General features: G+C 40.4%; 1 protein-coding gene across 3 annotated transcripts in view; it reads left to right on the top strand.

The window, feature by feature from the left end:
- Positions 1-20,498, top strand: part of AEBP2 (AE binding protein 2) — an 84,244-nt gene that overhangs the window by 46,399 nt on the left and 17,347 nt on the right. For all 3 annotated transcript variants that reach the window (XM_034782192.1, XM_034782183.1, XM_034782200.1), the window contains exon 5: positions 11,999-12,123. In XM_034782192.1, the coding sequence (XP_034638083.1) occupies positions 11,999-12,123 (125 nt within the window). The remainder of the gene's footprint in view (positions 1-11,998; positions 12,124-20,498) is intronic.

The following is a 20,498-nucleotide window of genomic DNA, read 5'->3' on the forward strand; positions in this document are numbered from 1 at the left end:
TTATCTACATCCTTCAAGATTTACACAGCTATAATATGAATATATTGTTGAATTTTTCTACAGATACTCTCTAAAGAATACATACTGTGTATATAATGGGGAAGTAAATGGAAAAATCTGTAAAAAGTTGTAGGTGGTGATAGGAGTTACAAACACATCGTGCAAAGTGACCTAGAGAGATTAATGTGTGTGGAAGATGATAAAATGAGATTATCTTGGAAAAATGCAAGATAATAAATCTAAAGTAAAAGAATCTGATGCAGATTTAATCAGGAAGGAGAAACCAGGAATGGACAGTAAGGAACAGTACTCGCTGGGAGATGGACTAGATGACCCAATAGGTCTTTTAATTTTTCTAAATTCTATGATTCAAAATCTGATTCTCTTCCTTTTTATCTTGTGTATCTGTGTTGCTTGGATAATTTGTTAATATGCCATTTTGTCTAACGTTTCATAGACAATGTGTGGAACAACTAATTTACTTTTTTTTCCCTCTTGACATTGTTTGAGAAATTCTTTCTTACAGGACTTCACGTAAGGTATTGTTCTGTTGGAGTTCTCTTCAACATGCTGACATCCTGTAGCTCATTAATCTCGATACATGTGGCTTCATGAGTAATTTTTTCTTTTAAAGCAAATAATATTCACAGCTCCAAATGTTTGGTTACATATCTGTCTCTTATTACATTGTAATTTGCTTCACTTTACTTCCAAAAGGAAGTTCTATATAGAAAGAGAACTGACAGTTGCCAGGAGCACTTGCAGTTTTCTTGCCCCATGCAACAAAGCTGTCTGAATGACTTTACCTTAAGGCAAAATTCCCATCTAACTGAGTTGAGGATAGACTCCTGTAATGTACTTTTCCCAAGGCCGTGTGACTAAAACGTTTATCCAAAGCTGATAACACTTTCACAAAATGCTATGTATAGATAGCTTGTCTTAAAACTTTCTCCATGGGTTGCAAATCTTGTTAGGCTCTGAAATCAGACTCCTTAACGGTCTCATAATTCTGTTGGTCTTTGTTTCTTCAAAAGTAGTGGGCCTAAAGTTAGGCATCTAAGGCAGTGATACTTACTCCTCAGTGGTTTAGGAGTCAAATTAGTGCTCAGCATTACCCAAAAGAGCCACAGTAGTGTGAATTCATTGTTTCATTTACTATTTGTATATGTAGTAAAATTTGGCTCCTGAACTGCTGAGGTCTGAGTATCACTGCTTTAGATGCCTAACTTTAGGTACACTACTTTTGAAGAAACAGAAAGGCAAGTGACTGACCAGGCATTCTGCAGTTTAATAACATAGTAAAAGAATCCTGATTGGTTAATAACTTAGATCGGTTAATAATTAAATCAGTGTTTTTAATATGTGCTGCCAAGAGCCACAGGAGACACATTAAAGAGCCACCTGCGACTCCCGAGCCTCAGTCCGAGTATCGCTGATCTAAGGTCTAGTCTCGCTTAAAAATTAGGTCGACATAGCTATTGCAGTCCTGGGTTTGGATTTTTCACTCCTCTGAGTTCCGTAGTTAAGCTGATCTAACCCCCAGTGTAGATGTGGTAGGTGGGCAGAAGGATTCTTTCATCGAACTAGCTACAGCTGCTTCGTTTTCTACATCAAAGGAAAAACCCCTTTAATCGCTGGAGAAAGAGTCTACGCTATGGTGCTACTGTGGCACAGTTGCAGCAGTGTTATCATGCTGCTGTAGTGCCCATGATGTAGACATTGCTCAGATCTGTATTTAAGTACTTGGGTGAGTGGCCTGACTTTCAGAGGTACTGAGCAGCTCAGGTTAGAATAAGTTATTGATCAAACAAATTCTGAAATACCATAACATACCATTTGTTAAAATCATTCAGAAAAAATAAATTCCTAAAGTTTGTCACCTCCCCACCAAACTTCCAACTTCCTTTTTCATTAACTGAAGAAAGTACTCCCTTCTCCCTTTGAGGAGGGAATTCTGTGCACCTGGTTACAGTTTATAACTCAGGCAATTATTTTTTGTTATTTAGAAGTATAAGTGTCTAACGAAAATACTAGCTATTGATTGTTTATACATGATTACACTGAAAATATCCTCGTTTTTTTTATATATAAATAAAAGTCAAAGAGAGCTGATTCTTTGCTCAAACCCAAGGTTCTCAGTGGAACTATTAACACAAAATAGTTTACCATGAATGTTTAGGTGACAAAAGCAAGATCTTACTTACTTTACTGGAATATGAACAGTTTATTCTTCATGTTGATATTTTGCTGGTCTTAAACTAGTTTGTATTTTGTCTTCCTGTTCATAAACACTGTGTATATTTTTTCAGTTGCTTGTTATAGGCGTATATGGGTTTAAAAATAATTGGTAATGAAAGATTAGATATTGTGTGAAGTTGAATCTAGTATTTTTTGACAATGTGATTTTTTTTCTTTTTCTCTTGCTGTAGACACCTTCCTAGCTGATTACATAAGCAGTCAGATGGCAACTTGCTGACCTTGTTACTATAAGTGCTATCAAAATTGACACTCATGCTCACAGTCATAATATCTCTGCTACTGAATTCTGTTCTGTATAGCCTCAGATAGATTCTCTGTTCCTAATACATTTGGAGGCATCCATCCAAACTTATTGAAAGTGATTCTCAACTTTGTACCATGACCCTAAAGTGTGTCTTCATATTTGCTACAGAATCTAAGCTTCTTCAGTTGCTTGTCTATATGTTTTCTGCTCGTGATGTGCCTACACCCCATGCACTCAATTGGAATATTTGGGCCAGCAGTGCCTGTTGGGACCATGCCTATACCAGGGAGAGCCCCCACCCCTTCCAAAGGTATAAAGGGTGGAGCAGGGCTAGCCATCCCTCAGTTCCTTCTGATTACCTGTGACTGAGAGAGCAGTTTCCCTGTCTCTTACACTTGTGGTCCTTAAACCGGAATTTTTGTATGTAGTTACCTTCTTAGGGCTTGTCTACACGGTGTAATGAATTCTACAAGGGTGTGATTTCTAAAGCGCACTAACATATTGTGCATTAATTGTTCCGTGTAGTCCCTGCTGGCATGCCTTAATATAGTGCTGTTTGAAACAGTAATTTGAAACAGGCCTGGTCTACACTAAAAAGTTAGTTTTGACCCAATCCCGTGGTTCAGGGAAGTGAAAAATCCATACTTCTGAGTGGCGTAGGTAAGATGACCTAACCCTTGGTGTAGACAGCACTATATTGACAAGAATTATTCAGTCAATCTAGCTACCATCTCTTGGGGAGGTGAATTATCTGTGCTGATGGGAGAACCCTTCCCATTGGCGTAGGTAGTGTCTACACTGTAGTGTTTCAAGTGTAGACAAGTCCTAAAGCACACAAATAAATCTTTAGTGCTCATCAGCAGGGACTACGTGGAGCAACTAATGTGCAACACATTAATGCACTTTAGAAATCAGACCTCCATAGTGCATTACCCCACTAATATTAGACAAGTCCCTAATAATACTTTAGTAGTTAGGATAGTATTTTTATTAGGTTTTAGTTTGAGTTAACTATTTCTAGCTATTTGTTTACCAGTACCCAGGTGGTCAACTTCATAGCTGACCAAAAATCTCCTGGTTTTAAATATTGCTGTTTGTGTGGCACAGCTATACTACTCAGTGATTGACATTATTTTTTTCTTTGTGAGGGACATATCACTGAGAAATGCTTTGTTTTTCAGTTGTTCTCCAGATGAACCCTAATAGCCTGGGGTGCATGTGTGACATACCCAGGGTACAATCTGATGAACAGCTGTGTCACCTCAGCCCTCTTTCCTGGGGTGCCCTTTACACTTCTTTGTGCTGTAGCTACCACTCCTGGTCTGCTCTCACACAGCCTCCAGCATGTAAGTCACTCCCAGCCACGTTGTATGAGTTCTGCAGCCAGCCACTCTTGAACCACACTGTAGGGTGACAACAGCATGCTACCAATCCCAGACTTTCCCCTGAAATGTGTATCTTGTACTGCCCAGCTTTCTCCTGGACAATACAGGCTCATATGAAGTCCATCATTTTATTAATAGAAAATGATATGCACAAATCCTGTTATCCCAAATGGAGTTTCCCAAACACTTCAATTCAAACACACTGATAAAGATAAAACAATAAAACAAGTTTATTAACTACAGAGAGATTTTAAATGAATACAAGTAGTGAGGCATGAAAGTCAGAATTGTTTACAAGAAAAATAAGTGACCAACTAGAGTAAATTCAAAGCAAAGTCTCTCACCACTTGTTTCAGCAGTCCTACTGGCTGAACTTCTTTCAGTCAAGATACCTTCTCCAGTCCAGTGTTGTTTTCTTTGTTCTTCAAGTGTTGTGAATGCTGTGGGCAGAGAAAAAGGGAGAAATCTTTCCTTTTATAGTTCTCTCCTTCCTGTGAGAGGCTTCTCCAGCGGGGAGCAGGATGCCAGGCAGTCCTCATTGTCAGGAACTCTGTGCTGTTTCTTTGCTAAGATGTAGACTTTCATCCATATCCCTTTTCCTGCCAATGAATGGCCATGTAAGCAGGTGATGGCCTATTTGGCCTTGTTTACACCTGACTGAGCTGTCAGTTTGCCCATTGTCTCTGCGAAAGTAGTTTGGCCACTCCCAGAATTTGAATATGTTTCAGTAACACCATACAGTGGAATATCACACACATTTTGCCAGGACAGCATTGACCAGCGAGTTATGGGTTTTCAAATAAGACCTCCCAAGGCATACTTTGTACCAAGATTATTATAATAGTGTGGAAGAGGTGAATACAGGGATACAGACCATCACAGAGTGCTTGAACATGATTCTTTTAGATAAATAAATGAGACCTTCCTTGGATAAGGGCAGACAAGAATCTTCTGGCTCCGAGCAGTCCTCTTCTGAAAGTACCTCGGTAGGCACTGGCTCTTCAAGTTTCGAGGCTCCTGCTTCTTCACTGAAGCATTCCTAGGCTGTTCCAGCTGTCACGTCTTCCTCAGGAGTTGAAAAGGGTAGGACACAGCACCACTCCCCTAAGAAGCACAGAAGTTGTCCCAGGGATCTAGCAAAAGAGCGAGGGGAAAATCTCATCTTTCCTTTCAGATGAGGGTTACTTGAGGCCTGACCAAGGTCCCTTGGGCACCCATAGAAATCTCAATATCTGTGCTCTGGTACCATTTAAGAGTTCATCTCTAGCTGCTGTCAGTATGGAGTCTGTAGTACCACCATCTACTGTGGTGCTGGCAACGTCTTATTATTGTTAGTACCACAGCTTATGTAATGGGGAATTTAACTGTATCAGCACTGCCAGAGTCACCTTTATTGTCTTCCATAGTGAAAATACCTGCCACAATACCAACTGCTGTGGTACCAGGGCCGTCTTTGGCGCTAGTAAAGAATCTTCTTTCCTTAGGCCCACAGACTTCTGCTAGCTCTGTTCCTCTACTACATGTGGAGGACTTGTACCACTTCTCTCTCGGAACATCGTGGTGGGGAGTCATCACATACTCACCGAGGCAATAATCTTATGACTCCTACTTTTCAGATGGGGATTCCAGAGCTAAGAGTCATAGTAGGCATATGGAATTTAGGGAGAGACCCACTTCTTGGTATCCCTCACTTTGGTTACCCACTTATTACCCGTATGGTTCTCATTCCCGGCCATATTCGGCACCTTGAGCATGTGTCATATCAGGAAGCCCTTTTCCTCTTTTCGATCCAAATCCAGATCCCTCTTGACAGAAATCCAGGTACAACAGCAACCACCTCCCAACTCTCCTGTATAGAACTTAAGAATTCACATATTTATGAAGAGAAGCAGCATTATTCTACTAAAGTTGCTCCTGTAGGCATATCTTCATCACCAAGTGAAGCTGACATATCTTTATACTTCTGCCCCTGTTGTATATAAGATTTTTTTCCTAAATCTTCTTTGTAGGGTGGCAGAGGTGCTGGAAATACCAACAGAGGTTGTGCGAGAAAAGGCACACAACATTTTTGGACATATTGCACTCCTCTTTGCCTGAAACTTGGCTGTGCCTGTGAATGAAGGTCATCATACGTCAACCGCTATTCTACCATCTTTTAAAAAAGCCGATGCAATATACAAAGTCCATTCTTCAGACTTAGGATTTCTGCGGGCACCCAACACCTGGGTCACGGATGGTTGCTGCAGCTCAGGAAAAGATAGAGCAGCATTCAAAATCTACACCAAAAGAGAAGGAGCTGAAGCACATATCTCTCTTTGGCAGAAAAAGTTATTAATGTGCTAGTCTTAGAAAGGAGAGCCTGATAATTAGTATGCAAGTGGGCAGAAAGTGTCTGACTTCCTTGATAAGGTACCACCACAAGACTCCAAAAAAAGGATGAAAATATCTAACTTCAGAAGGACAGCTCATTGCGTGCACCTCTTTATAAGCAGCAATCAATGCTTCAGATGCTGCAGCTAAGTCAGTGGCAATAGCTATTCCTATGAGGCATGCCATGGCTATAATCTTCTGGGATTCTCAGAAAAGTTCAGAATGCAATAGATTTTCTTTTTGGTGGAAATTAAATTGCAGCACCCAAACTGATAATGGTCTACTTTCACTAAATGATTTTAGGGCTGTGCTCAGATCCTGGGCATTTACAGCTTTCTGCCCAGGAAGAAGCAGTTTAGGTACAAACCTTATTCAAGACAAGCTCCTGCTTCCTCCTGTCAGTCATACCACTGAACTGCCTGGAAGGAAATAAAAGTTTCATAGGAGAAGACCCTCCTCTGCTGCTACTGTGACTTCATTGAGTCACATGCCAGCTTAAAAACAGTTTTCCATCCAGAGCAGTTGGGAACTTCATCTGAAGTTTCGTTTACGCTGCAAGTCACTTGTGGCGGTGTGTAGTGTATGTGTAGTTCGCAGAAAAGCAGGTTGCATCCACACTGCAGTGTGCAGCTACACATGTCAATGAAAGGTGGTGACTGAGCGGATGCAGCTCGGAAAGGTTCAGCAGTGGGTATCTGCCAGAACCTTTCTCTGCTGCCTTCCCCCCTGCCAAAGCCTTTCCCTGCTGCTGGAGCCTTTCACTGTGGTGGGGAAAGGCTCTGGCAGCTCCCTCCAATGGGGAAAGGCTCTGGCAGCAGGACATTACGCTGCTGAAAACAGCAGCATAGACAGGGGCAGGATGAGGTACTGTTTGGGTGAGTAAAGAGTACAGGTTTCAGGCATATCTGTAACTCTGCTTGCCTAAGCAGTGCTTTACTGTCCATACTGCTATTTATATCCTTGTTAAGGAAGCGTGTAGTGTATGTATTGTATATGTTGCCAAAAGGGGTGTGGAATGTAGATATACCTTAAAACATCCCTATTTCCAGTTCAAAAGCAGTTGATTTTATTTTCAAGAAGCTTGGAACAATGTTACCACAATTCAGTGAGTCCTAGAAATTGTAATTGAAAAAGGTTACTCAACTCAGTTTCAAGCAGTTCTAAAACCCACCAATCTTCCCTCTCCCTTTTCAGGGACCTTTCTCATCAGAGATTGTTGAATCAAGAGATGAAACCCTTTCTTACACTGGGAACAATAGAAGGAGTTCATCTTCTGTTTAGAGTGAAGGGTTTTTATTCCCATTAATTTATTCCCTAAGAAGAGAGTAGGGTGGTGGCATATATGCATTTGAGAGAGCCCAATATCGTCATTTGTTGGTTCAGCTTCAGTGTGGCCACTCTGGCCTCAGTTATCCCTATGTTAGATTCTCAGGATTGTACTGTAGCTCTTGGAGATGTGGCAGTTGAGATTCCACAAGAAATGCTATCATATTTAAATTGGTGGAAGAACCTAGATCAAGTTTGCAAGGGCATTCCATTTTCTCCACTTTTACCCCCAAAGATGATAGTAGTAGATGCTTCTTGTGTGTGATGGGGAGCTCATCTTTTCTATCACAGGATCTGTGGTCATGTGCACAGATTCACTTGTACATCCCACATATTAGAACTCAGAGTGATCAGCTTGGCACATATGATACTTTTTCCTTTCTTTCAAGGCAAGACAGTTCATGATAGTCAGTACCACGACAGTGGTTTATGTAAACAGACAGTGAGGAGCTGCTTGGCTGTGGAACTGGTACACTGAACACCAAGTTATAATCATTGCTCTCTGCCGGGATTACAGAATACATTGGCAGATAGCCTGAGCAGGTATTTTTCTTACAAACACTCATGATCAGTTAAGGATTCCCTCATTCAAAGAGTATTCCAGTGCTGGGATAAGCCAGACATAGACTTGTTGGTCACAGAAAATAACACAGCGTCAAACCTACTGTTTGAGTGGATCAGAACCCAGGATTCCAACCAGAAACCTTTTTCATACATGGACTGGGGAGTGATATATGCACACCCACCTTCATTTATTTATTTATTTATTTATTTAACAAGGCTTTTGAGAAAAATCAAATGAGAGTCTTGGTAATAGAGTTGGACAGGAAACAGTTTCCCCTCCCATGATGATATTTGAGTTTTTAAAAAAATAAATTCCCATCCTGAAACAGGACAAAAAGTCAATGTCAAAAGTGTTCGTGAACCAAAAATAAATAAAATAGAAAAATGGTTTGGGTTAATCAAAATGTTTTCTTGATTTTTCACCATTTTTTGTTTGTAATTAGCTTAAATTTTTAATCTGCTTAAAATGACTGCTTGAAATTTTTTGTTTAGAAAATGATTTAAAAATGTTGCAACGAAACATTTTGGCAGCTTCAGATTGGGAAAAAATGTAGAAAAAATAATTGAAACCAACCTTTTCCTGCAAATAATTTGTTTTGACAAATCCACATTTTCCAGTGGAAAAAATGCTTTGTCAAAATATTCCCGACCAGCTCTATGCACTACTGATTTTATTAGCACCAGCAAGGCCCAGACAGTACTGATACACAGACTGGTTGAAACTTTCCAGACATCCTCCAGAAACGTTGTCAGTGTCTATGAACATGATTTCCCAGGACAGTTGGAAGAGTCTTCATTCAGACATGGCATCTCTTCATCTTGTGGCTTGGACGCTGAGTGGCTAACTGATTCTGAGAAACGTAGCCTCGGAGATGTACAAAACATTTTAATATGAATTAGAAAAGTTTCAGAAACATCGAATATACCATTAGAATTTGTGTTATCCTGTAGCTGCTATGGACTGGTCCCATTGCTGTAGAGATGCTTTATGGGAGCAGAGGGTCCTGCCCAGGCGTTGGAGGAAATTCCTAAAACAGAACATGGTTGTTCAGGCTATGCACTGGGACCATGATTTAGGCTTCAAGTGTAGCTTACAAACCTTGTTTCATGCTACTTCCAGATTCAGGAAGGGGACTGCATTGGTTTATGTTTGAGTCACAGTTGGAAAAGGTGTCTTTGTAACTCAAAAGCTCAAAATTCAACTTTTTAAGAATGAAAGCTTAGATTCCGTAGAGACTGTTAAGCCACCCCATTCACCACAGAAAGTCTTACTCACCACTGGTGAGTGGATTTGTCAAGTACTGAATTACAACTTTTTCAATGTGATGGAATTATTGCTTATATCTATTTGGATAGTAGCATCATATGGCACAATGAACTTTAAAAAACTATATATGACAGCATTTGGATCATTTGAGTAACGGATCCAAGATATTGGATCAGAGAAGAAAGAAGCTGGTGGTTTGAGGTTATGGATGGAAAAAGGTTGAGAATCCCTGCAGTTGTGGAAGCTTCAAGTATTATGCCAAATCAGGCTTTCATAGTGCTAATACAAATACCACACTTGCCTTAGAGTATTATTGTACATGTTTTATTCGTACAAAAATATCTTTATGGTTGTATTGTGAACAAGGAAAATTAGTATTAAAGCTGTTTGGTGTACAAGGCCATGGCTTTGTGTTAAAACAAAGGTACATTTTGCAGCCATTACAGCTTTGACAGAATAAAGTCTCAGTATAAAAAATGGTAGCTTCAGTAGCCTCTTGTGACCTGGCCTACAATTTTAGGTTATCTGATTTCAGCAGGAGAGCATTTACAACTGAGATGATTGCCTAATTTGCAGTATTGATTTCTGAGAGAATAAGGCACATTATGTGAAAACCAACGTCTAAGCAGTAATTGGTCCTAAGAGTGTAGAAAATAGTTTTTTTTCCAGTAGAATTTTCAGAATTGTTCTTAAATATTTGATAACTAAACTTTTTTTTTTTTTTTGAGGGGGGGAAAGAGTAGAAGTTGTTTAAAAACTTAAATAATTTTCAATTTGTATGGTGATATAGCCCATGATATAATATTTGCTTTTCTTATGAGCTAACCTTTACTTTATCTTTCAGTAGAGATTAAATGCAGGGTTAAACTGTTAAAATTTGTCACATGAAATTAAAGGATTATTTTAAATTGTCCTTACTACAGCAAAACTTAACATTATGTACTTTAATATGACATTCATGTATGCTAGGTAAAGCCTAAAATATTTTTAACAGAGTAAGATGAGAATATGTATTTTTAACTGCAAATACCTTTTAACTAGATGCAATTTTCTGCTTTTCTTAATAATAGCTTAGATCTGACAAATTTCCTTTAAACCCCCCCAAATCATTTACTATAGCAGCCTCTTACTCATAGTTCTTGAAGTGTTTGCCAGTAAGGTCCACCTTTAGCCAAAAAACAAACAAATGTCTTTAACACCTGAGACAAATCAGTTCTGTTAGTTCACCAACCTTCAGCTCACCCAACCAATGACTGTACAGTACCAGAAGGATGTTAATACCACTTCACCTAAAACTGTAAGTTAAAACTTAAGGTCTGATGGAATGGTTGGAGCACAATTGGCAAGTGTTCATTTTTGTTTTAATATCAACAGTTTGTTTATTATCAAACAATAGAAAATGAAGTACTGCACAATGTATACATAGAGGGTAGGATAGTACTAGAGTTTAAAACTGGCTTTAAAAAAAAACCAAAAACTTAGTTGATAGCCAGTACACCAATATTAATTTTGCTTTAGTCCTTTGTGCTTTGATTTAAAAGCATGTGATAAATACGTGGATTTTTAAAAAATATATACCCTCAGTCAACTTTTAGACATAATGATCCACAGATAAACCCTCTGGTTTGGGAGTCAGAATTTCTTGTCATTTACTGATTTTCTTACCCTGTCAGTATAGTTGAAGTGCTGTTTAAACTTGATGTATGTTCCTCTGCAGCACTAAAAAAGATTGACTGAAACAACACTCCATATAGAATAGCATAGTCAGTCTGTCTTTGAAACAATTGGCGTAACAGTGGATAAACTTTAGTTGTAATTTAGTTAGGCCTCTAGTGAGATTCCACTTCCTGGATTTCCCTGGGTCTGCTGGAGTATCATGCAGTTTGTCTACCATTGCTATTTAGTATGTTGTAAGTATGAGGAGTTCCCTTTTTAAATACTACTTTGAATTAAGTAATAGCAGCAGTAGTGAAACTAGTTGGACAGCACTTCAGGGTGGTTTGGAGAATTAGGTTTGCAAATATATTCATTGCAGTGCTGGGAAGCATTCCAATATTTCTTTTGCCATACATTTGGATTCCCAGTTGTTAAAAAGGAGTTGATCTGTTTTGAGTTTGAGCAGTAGAACTACATTTTTTTTTTTTTAAGAAGAGTGCAGTACTTCTGGGGAAGCTGCATTCTTCAGTAAATCCATCCTGAAATCCTTATTCTTAATACTGAAGGTTAAAAAAGAATAGTATGTACTCCAGCAGTGTAAAAGCAAAAGGATTTACAGTGAGGTTTAGTGCACATATTGATGCTGTGCTGGGATTTAAAGTGAAAGCTTTAAAAATAAATGTTTCTGAGCAAACTTGAAAGACAGGCAGGTGAGAGCCAGTTTTATGAGTCAGTCCCCCCCCCCCCCTTTTTTTTTTCCAAAATAATCTTTAGATCATATTGACAAGATACGATGCTCACTACCAATATAAATAACTGACTTATTAATTACACTTCACAGCCTTTTGGTGTAAATATAAAGTACTTGCAGGTATTTGAATGCTTGCGATGTCTTGGAGTTTAACAGTAAGGATTTTTTTTTTCCAGCAAGACCACATGACTTCTTTGATGCACAAACACTGGATGCCATACGACATCGAGCCATCTGCTTCAACCTCTCAGCTCATATAGAAAGTTTAGGAAAAGGCCATAGTGTTGTATTTCATAGTACTGTAAGTATTATGTTGTTTCCTCCTTCATATTTGCATTTGTGTATCTAAAAGTGTAATGGCTACAGTGAAGATCTTGTTCTTAATGATGTTCCACGTGCAAAAATATTAATAGGGAATTTTCGCTTATTATTAAAAACAAGAAAATCAAGGAATTTAATTTTTAAGATATGTTGGCAGTTATTTCCAGTAATCCCAGTTTTGTGTCCTAGGTTTGGACGATATCTTAACAGTAGATATGTAGTGATGAACAATTTAATTTCAAGGTCTCTTCTCAATCAAAACTCATTTCATTGGCTTTGTAGTCTGAGTTCATGTTAGTATCATAATGTGGAATTTTTAGGGTTTACTATTAAAAAATAAAAAATAAAAAAAGGATACTAGAATGAGAATAGTTGAAAATATATTTATCAAGAGAGATTAACAAAGTCCTATAAAGTACGTATGCTTGTTTATGTGTGGTCCTATTGGTGGACTGATGGGGGATGTCCAACCATGATCTACATCAAGGTCTTTTCTCCATTATAAAAGTTATGACCAAGATAAATATCTTAATCAAAATTCACTGTTATCCAGTTCCCATCAGCATACCACCAAAATACTAGGCAAGTAGCTGCTGATGAACTCAATTTCAGTTCCTTTTACGTGTAATATTTTTAGTATTGTATTTTAGGTTTCCTATTAAGAATATGTAGATGGACAGGACTGATATTAATATACACTGATGCAGAGATCAGCATGGTTCACTTAAAAAAATTGTGTGATAGTATTCCATCAGTGATGAAATATAGGAATTTCAAAAAGTGTCGCATCCCAATTTTCCTTCCTAGGTCAGGTGATTTGGATATGCAAGAGAATGTAGACACAGCCATATTGATGAATTTTAAGCAACCGGCCACTAATTCATTAACTTTTAACAAAACTGTTGGGAGGGAAGGGAATTGTGGTCCGCTGAACTACCAGCATTTAATTGGGTTCAGTGGAGGGTTAACTGATTTTAAGGCATACAACTGCTAGAAAGGAAGGAGGGCTATCCTTGGCCTAACCCTCCATACCCAAGAACAGGACTCAGCCCAGCTGTTGTATCCAGCCCATGGGAAGGGTGCATTAAGCTTAAGACTTCAATCCCATCCCATGCACCACAGGATACAGGCCTATTGACTTACGTGTCCGGTGCTGGAGTTTTACTTCAGCTGGCGAACTCATAAGTCCTTTTACCCACAGTGCACATGAGCTGTAAGTAGCGACCACGGATGCTCCATTTATTGCTATTATTGTATTTTAATTGTTATCCTCCCATGTTTTTCTAATTAAACACGCCTCCAGGATGCTGCGAGGAAAGTGAAAATTCCTATAACTCGTCTGTCTTAGTTGGAGGGGAAAATTCTTTCCTTATCCCCAAAAAGGCTATCTGGCCAGATTCTCAGCAAGTGTGGAAGCTCAGCTCTGGCAACATGAGTAAGGAAGTGTGACCAGGTCAAAGATTGTGCTCTAAAAGTAGGCCCTAAATGCAGTTTTGTGGACTCTTTCCCCTTGTCCTCCATTTCCCCCCCCCCCTCCCCCCCGGTTGGTACAAACTGACTTTTTGGAGGCGGGGGCTTCCTTCTCTTCCTCATGTCCACCACTCATGAGATGGTGGGTAGATGGGGCACTGACTAGATCTCAAGACCATTAGTCACTTAGGTACTTGGGTCATAGTCAACTTAAATACCCCTAGATATTAGCCTAGCTCTCATCAACACCAAATTTCAGATTTGTCACATGCAGTTTGGCAAATAGTGCTACAGCTACAGCCCACATGTATAGGACATCTTCAAATAGGGGTGGGAATGGGAATTGTAATCTGTGAGAGCCTTTTACACCAAAGGAAGAAAAAATCCAAAAGAAAATGGACTTGGTTGCTGGAAACTAGGTGGAACAAAATGGAGTCAGCACAATACAGTATTGTATATGATGGATGTCTCTGCATTGAGAGAAAGTTAAAAGTCTTTACTAGGGAGAAAAATCTGGGAATAGTAATTATAGATTTGATGTCTCACCCCTTACCGAAGGCACTCCTTTTGTACGTTTTTGATCCTATTCCTCTATAAGCAGGATAATTTAGACAGTTGGGGTACTGTTTCATTAATAAGACTACATACTAAAGTTTTTGTGTAGTATATAATAAATTCTTGTCAAATATGAGATGGTTTGCTTTGAATATCACTGTTAACTCATACAGTTTATTTCAAATGTTAGATTCTTGGTGATATAACTTTATCAAAATTGAATTCTTTGAGCAAGATTTTTGTGATAGGTAAAGTTTTATCTTCTTATCTGACTAGGATATTTGACTGTAGTAGTTGCTGCTTACTTTGACTAGATGCCTGCATGTTTACATTCTTCCTATTTTTTTCTTGACTATACTCAGAATTGGTTGACTTACTGTAATCTTTGTTGTTGGCATTTGGAGTGTCTTCATACTTGAGCTAAGTAGAAAACATGAGACATCACATTCTATTTAGCTGCCAGTGACCAATTCTAATCTCCGTTCAAACTTGCAATTTGTAGTTTGTCTGCCTCAGATGTTGCTTTCTCAAGATGATACTTTCTATTTATGATTCGCTTTGAAATTGACAGGGTTACTTTCTTTTGGAATATTTCAAGGCTGACCCACTTCTCCCACAAGAGAGATTTCTGGCTTCCAATAGACTTTTCAACTAAAGCTTTGTGAAACTTCCCCTTTGAACACCACCATATATATACACTATTTTCCCATCTCTTTAGGTATTTTTATTTTCACTGCAGGCAAGTTAGAAGTATAAAAATGTTTACTATATCTTATTCTGGGTTTATTTCAGAATTCTGTTTCTTGCCAGTTCCACTTATGAGAGACCATTCCAAATATGTTTATTGATATCACATTTTTAATGTAGTTGCTATAGAATACAGGAAGTTAAGTTGTTGCCAATTTTTTTTGTTTTTGAAGGTGGGGTTTTTCTGCTTTCCAGAAGAGGTCAGCAGATTACCGTTTATCTATAATTAACCTTTCTGATTCCTAATTAGAAAGACTATCAGATGATCAGTGCTGTAAAAGTAGATGTACTGTGATTCAGTTTCCCTCTGCAACTAGATTCCTGTATACGGTGTAAGTATTTTATAAGAAAGGTATATGACTTTTTAAAAAGAAATAGTACTATACATAACTCACCCACTTAAAATTATCATCTCGTACCTAATAAAATGTTTTATTTTACAACAGGGTGAACTGTACACTTAAAAATAAAATATTTCACATGAGTGGAATAAATTTAGTTTTAAAAATAATGCCTTTTTTAGAGGACCTTTGAGTCTTCACAGCAGTATGGTGACAGCAAAGCTAGCTTCTACTATTTCAGTTATATTGTGGCTTTTGCAAACAGAGGCCATAATATTCTAGTTGCTAATATTACAGTGGCTGGTTTGCATACTGACTGTCCATGTATTTATGGTTTTCACCATGAAATGAGCACTACTTGTGACTCTGGTCCTCTCCAAATTAGATCCACGGGAGAGTCAGAATTACTAACTACTAGTGCAGCACTATTTCTGATAGATGAGGTTCTGTAGCTGTTTGGATAATCTATTTTAACTTGACTTTTCAAAATTTTAGAGGTTTGTCTTTCAGGGAAAGAGTTCTGGTCAGTTTAGTGTGTAAATTTAGGGGACAAAAGTGTTCTTACTTAGTGTGACTACAGAATCCGTCATCCCTGTCAAACTAGTTATTCAGTTCTCTTTTTAGGGTACCAAGTAATCCATGTTCTGTAAGGGTAAGAGAAGCTAATGATACAAGTTACAAGAAAAAAAAAAATTAGAGTGAATTGGATTTAGAATTTCTGTCTAGGAAAACCCATAAAATATACCTTTCATAAGTATATATCTAATTGCATGCTATAACTATGTACTAACCTGTAATGGTTAGTCATTATTAACTTCTCCATTATAAAATAATTAGCAACTCAACCTTGAGCCTATTCAGTTGAAGTTGCTGTTAATTCTAGAGGGGTACTTATTTCCTCTGTTTAGGTCCTGGTTTCTTGCGCTGATCACTTCTGTTCACGTGCAATTCTGACTAGAGTTGATCCTCTGTTCCTTAAAGGCTTCCACTTTAAAAATAAACAAACAGGCTTTGTCATGACCTGCCCCTTCCTCGGTGCACACCCTTATTAAGCACCTGTGCAACATCAGTGCATCCTTTTTGCCCATCTAATCTTCTTAGGGAAGATTTGGAGAGAAGGGCAGTTGACAGGAAAGGATGGCAAATGTGGGTAGCAGCAAAGCATGGGATGGACTAAGGTCTGAGGTAATCTCAGGAACTTGCCTGTAAATATCGAGCCTTGCTGGCTGCTTTTCTTAACTCTTTTGAGGAGCCTGCAGATCTCTTCAAAGCTCACTGATAGACTACACCTGCAATCCCTGGGTTTGACAAAACACAAAACTTATTTAACAAGAGTAAACATAATACTAACAAAACAACAACATTCAGTAACCTTTCTACTTCATACTCCACTGAGGACAGCCTAAGCTTATAAAAACCCATCAGTGCTGCTTCTCCTCACAGGAGCTAACTCACTAACCTTCTTCCTTTTCCCAGGGGCTAGCTGCTGATCCTTCAAATTCAACCCCTGATGTTCTGAATGAGTTGTCTGTGTGGAGCTTCTGTCCAGAAGTCCAAGCCTTTGTTTCTGTGCACCCAGTGGCATATGTACTTTTTGCTTTGTTCCCTAACATACCTCTTGTAAGCCTGCGTGGTTGTCCGTCCTGGTCTTTCTCTGAGGCTGTTGAGCCCTTAGCATTGCAATCAATTAGTGGGTATTAACAGTCTTTAGAGCTCAGTCTGCTTGATCCGGGCAGGGCAATGGCGAGTCTATGAACCCTGGCCCTCAGGCAGGGCATGGCACCAACAATTAGGGGCTCCAATGTGCAATCAGGACACAGTAACACAGTCTGTAAGCCCAGACCCTGGGGCAGGGCAGCAAGCAGTTAGGGGCTCTGGCCTGCAACCAGGACAGAGTGGTAAGGCAGTCTCAGGGCTCAGGCAGGGGTGAGCACCAAATATTGGCCTCCTGGCCTAATGCGGGGAGGCTGCCACCCCAGGAGTGGGGTTGCAGGGGGACCCTTCCCCACCCTACTCCACCAGTCCCAGCCCAGGGCCCTAACAGTGGCCGAGTGGTCCACAATTGGATCAGCAGGGATCCACCCGCAACATGCCCACCTAGTATTAGGCCAAGGTCCAACCAGACTGTCGTCTAGTTTCCCCAGGCTACTTCCAAATGCTGGGGAGGTAGGTACCTCTGTGCTGTAGGTGTCCTCCATCTCCCTAGGATCGGTGATCAGCGGTAACTCGAGCCGCTTGTCGATGCCTTGGTCGGCCAGCAGCCCTGGGAGCTTTAGCCAGTCATCGGGGCAGCCCCTTGGCATCTGTCAGGTGCCAGCCTTGGGAACTCTGGCCAGTCTTCAGGCAGCAGCCTTGGGAGCTCCTCCTCAACGTCCCACTCTGGAGGCAGGGGAGAAGCTTCTGTCTCTCTTGGCAGCTCCAGCCCAACTGAGCTGCAGGGCTTGCCTTTTGTACTTCCTCTTCCTGTCCCGCCCCTCAGCTTCCGGCGGGGTAGGCATGGCTTTCCTGGCTCTGCAGCCCAAGGGGCGGGTTGTGGTCCTTCCTGGTCCTTCTCTGAGGGAGACCACACTTCCTCGCTATGCACCACCATACAGTTTTGCTAAACATTTATCTTCTGACAGCATCTACTGTCAAACAATTTTCAAATCAACGTGGTTCCTTCTCAGAGAGACAAGGTGGATGAAGTAATATCTTTTATTGGACCTACTTCCTCCTGCCATGGGCAGGAAGCCTAACGTTCGCGTTCCCTCCGATTCTGCCCATCAGCAAGGTCCTAGCGAAAATCAAGAGAGACGAGGCTCAGGTTATCATGATCGCCCCGGTGTGGCCAGCAGTGGTTTGGGACTCTGTCAAGCCTAGCAGCGATCCTTCGGTGGCCCCTGCTGAACTGACCGGACCTGCTGTCACAGGATCACGGCCACCTCTTGCACCCCAACCTCGCGTCCCTCCACCTCATGGCTTGGATGTTGCGTGGCTAAATCCTGAGGAATGGGCCTGTTTGGAAGTGGTCCAGAAGATCCTCCTTGAGAGTAGAAAGCCCTCGACTAGACAGATTTACCTAGCAAAGTGGTGGATGAGGTTCTCCCACTGGGCGGCCAAATGGGACATCTCCCCTTCGCATTCTTTGGTGCAGTCGATCTTAGACTCCCTGCTTCATTTGAGGAATCAGGGCCTGGCGCACTTCTCTATCAGGATGCATCTGCTGGCCATGTTCACCTTTCATCTGCCAATCCAGGGGCAGACAGTGGTCTCCTATGACATGACGGTCAGGTTCCTCAGAGGTCTTTAGAGACTTTTTCCACAAGTTCGATCCCCGGTCCCTCATTGGGATCTCAATTTTGGCTCTGTCCAGGCTCACAGGTCCGCCCTTTGAGCCTTTGGCCTCATGCTCCCTGTCTCGCCTATCGTGGAAGGTAGCTTTCCTGGTGGCAGTGACGTCGGTGAGGCGAGTTGCCGAGCTGCGAGCCCTGACCTCAGAACCACTGTACACGGTCTTCTATAAGGACAAGGTTCAGCTCTGGCCCCACCCGATCTTCCTTCCCAAGGTGGTGTCTATTTTCCACGTGAGCCAGGACACCTTTTTTCCAGTCTTCTGCCCCAAACGCCATGAACCTGGTGAAGAGAGGCACCTTCACGCTTTGGACTTAAGAAGGGCCCTGGCTTTCTACCTAGATGGGACAAAGCCTTTCCGTAAGTTGACTCAGCTTTTCATCTCTACAGCTGATAGAATGAAGGGCTGAGGATTTCTAACTGGATCACCTCTTGCATTTGCACCTGCTTTGAGTTGGTGGGAGTCCCTCCACCGCCGAGCTCACTTGACCAGAACGCAGGCATCTTCGGCGGCCTTCCTGGCACACTTCCTGATCCAGGATATCTGTCAAGCCACAACGTGGTCCTCGGTGCACATGTTAATGCCCTCTCCTGAGCCATCACTCAGCAGGCCTGGGACGATGCTAGGTTCGGCAGAGCTGTGTTGCAAGCTACATGTCTGTGAACTGTCGCTGCCATGTAGACCAGGCCTCGGTATAGTTAAATTTAGTTTTATCTATAATTTGTATGATGGGCTTTTCTTTTGGTAAATGAAATCACCCCGTTTTGTCTTCTGTCTTTAAATGTCCATTGATAACTTAAAAGCAAGCATAATTAAAGAGTAGACTTCTTTTTTTATATAACAAAATTATACAGAAAAGCTTTGCCTGGCAAGAAGACTAATTCCTGTTTTGTAGTGAAGGTGAAATCTAATTAAATCAATTCAAGTGACAGGTAACTGTCAGTGTTCTTATCCACGGATAAGCACCATGTCATCAGCCTAAGTGTACTAGAAGAAAACAGTTCAAGCTTATTCTGAAAGTGTGCTTGCTTTCTGTCAAATCAGCTTAAAGGAAAGGGGATATGAAACTGAATCAAGTCAGTCTTTTCTTATGAACCTGACTGCAAATGCCTGGGAGTATAGGCATATCTGGAGACTTGATTACTCTGTCATTTTTTTTCCCTGTTCTGTTGCTGGCATGATATTGATGAATGAGTCAGTCCTATTACTTTCTAGAATGGCTGCATATAGACCACTCAAAAGGTAGGTCAGTTCTCTGAATTCATAGTGTCAGCAGGATTGTAACAGAATCCTAGTGTCTGGGTCTCCACTTCCAAATGTATTCCCGGTGATTTGCATGAAGTGAAAAATAGTTGTCATTTGAAAGGTTCAGTATCAAAGAAAGTGGAATTTTTCAAGTAGCAAATTAACCTTTCTTGTGCCTGCTCATTCCTTAGTGTCTGAAAACATGCAAAATTGTTACATAACAGTATCAATTAAGTAAACAAATTTCTATCAATAGTTTTGATTTCAACAAGCAGGGCTTATTTGGGACAGGAAGATCACTTCAATGGAAGTTAATGGCCTGTGCTGGATGGTTGTCCCTGTGCAATTTTGTAGCTGCAGAATTCTGACATGTATGCTTGCATCTGCAACCAGCAATTTCTATGTACTTCTGCTGTCTGCCACAATGAAAACAATCTTTTCTTTGATTTGTTTCATTTTGTTACTCTGTGTGACTCTTCCTGTCTTGCAAAGTGATTAAAAGAAGTTTAGCATCAATGTCTGGGTGATTAGTAACATCTTCCACTGTGGTGAATACTGGCTTAATTGCACAATTTTTGTATCCAAGAATACAAAGGATTTAGTCTCCCATTAAGAGAAGATGCCATTCTCTCTATAGTTGTCACAATTAACTTTCAGTCCTGAAAC

The sequence above is a fragment of the Trachemys scripta genome, chromosome 1 (genome assembly GCF_013100865.1).
Source record: "Trachemys scripta elegans isolate TJP31775 chromosome 1, CAS_Tse_1.0, whole genome shotgun sequence".
Taxonomy (NCBI): domain Eukaryota; kingdom Metazoa; phylum Chordata; order Testudines; family Emydidae; genus Trachemys; species Trachemys scripta.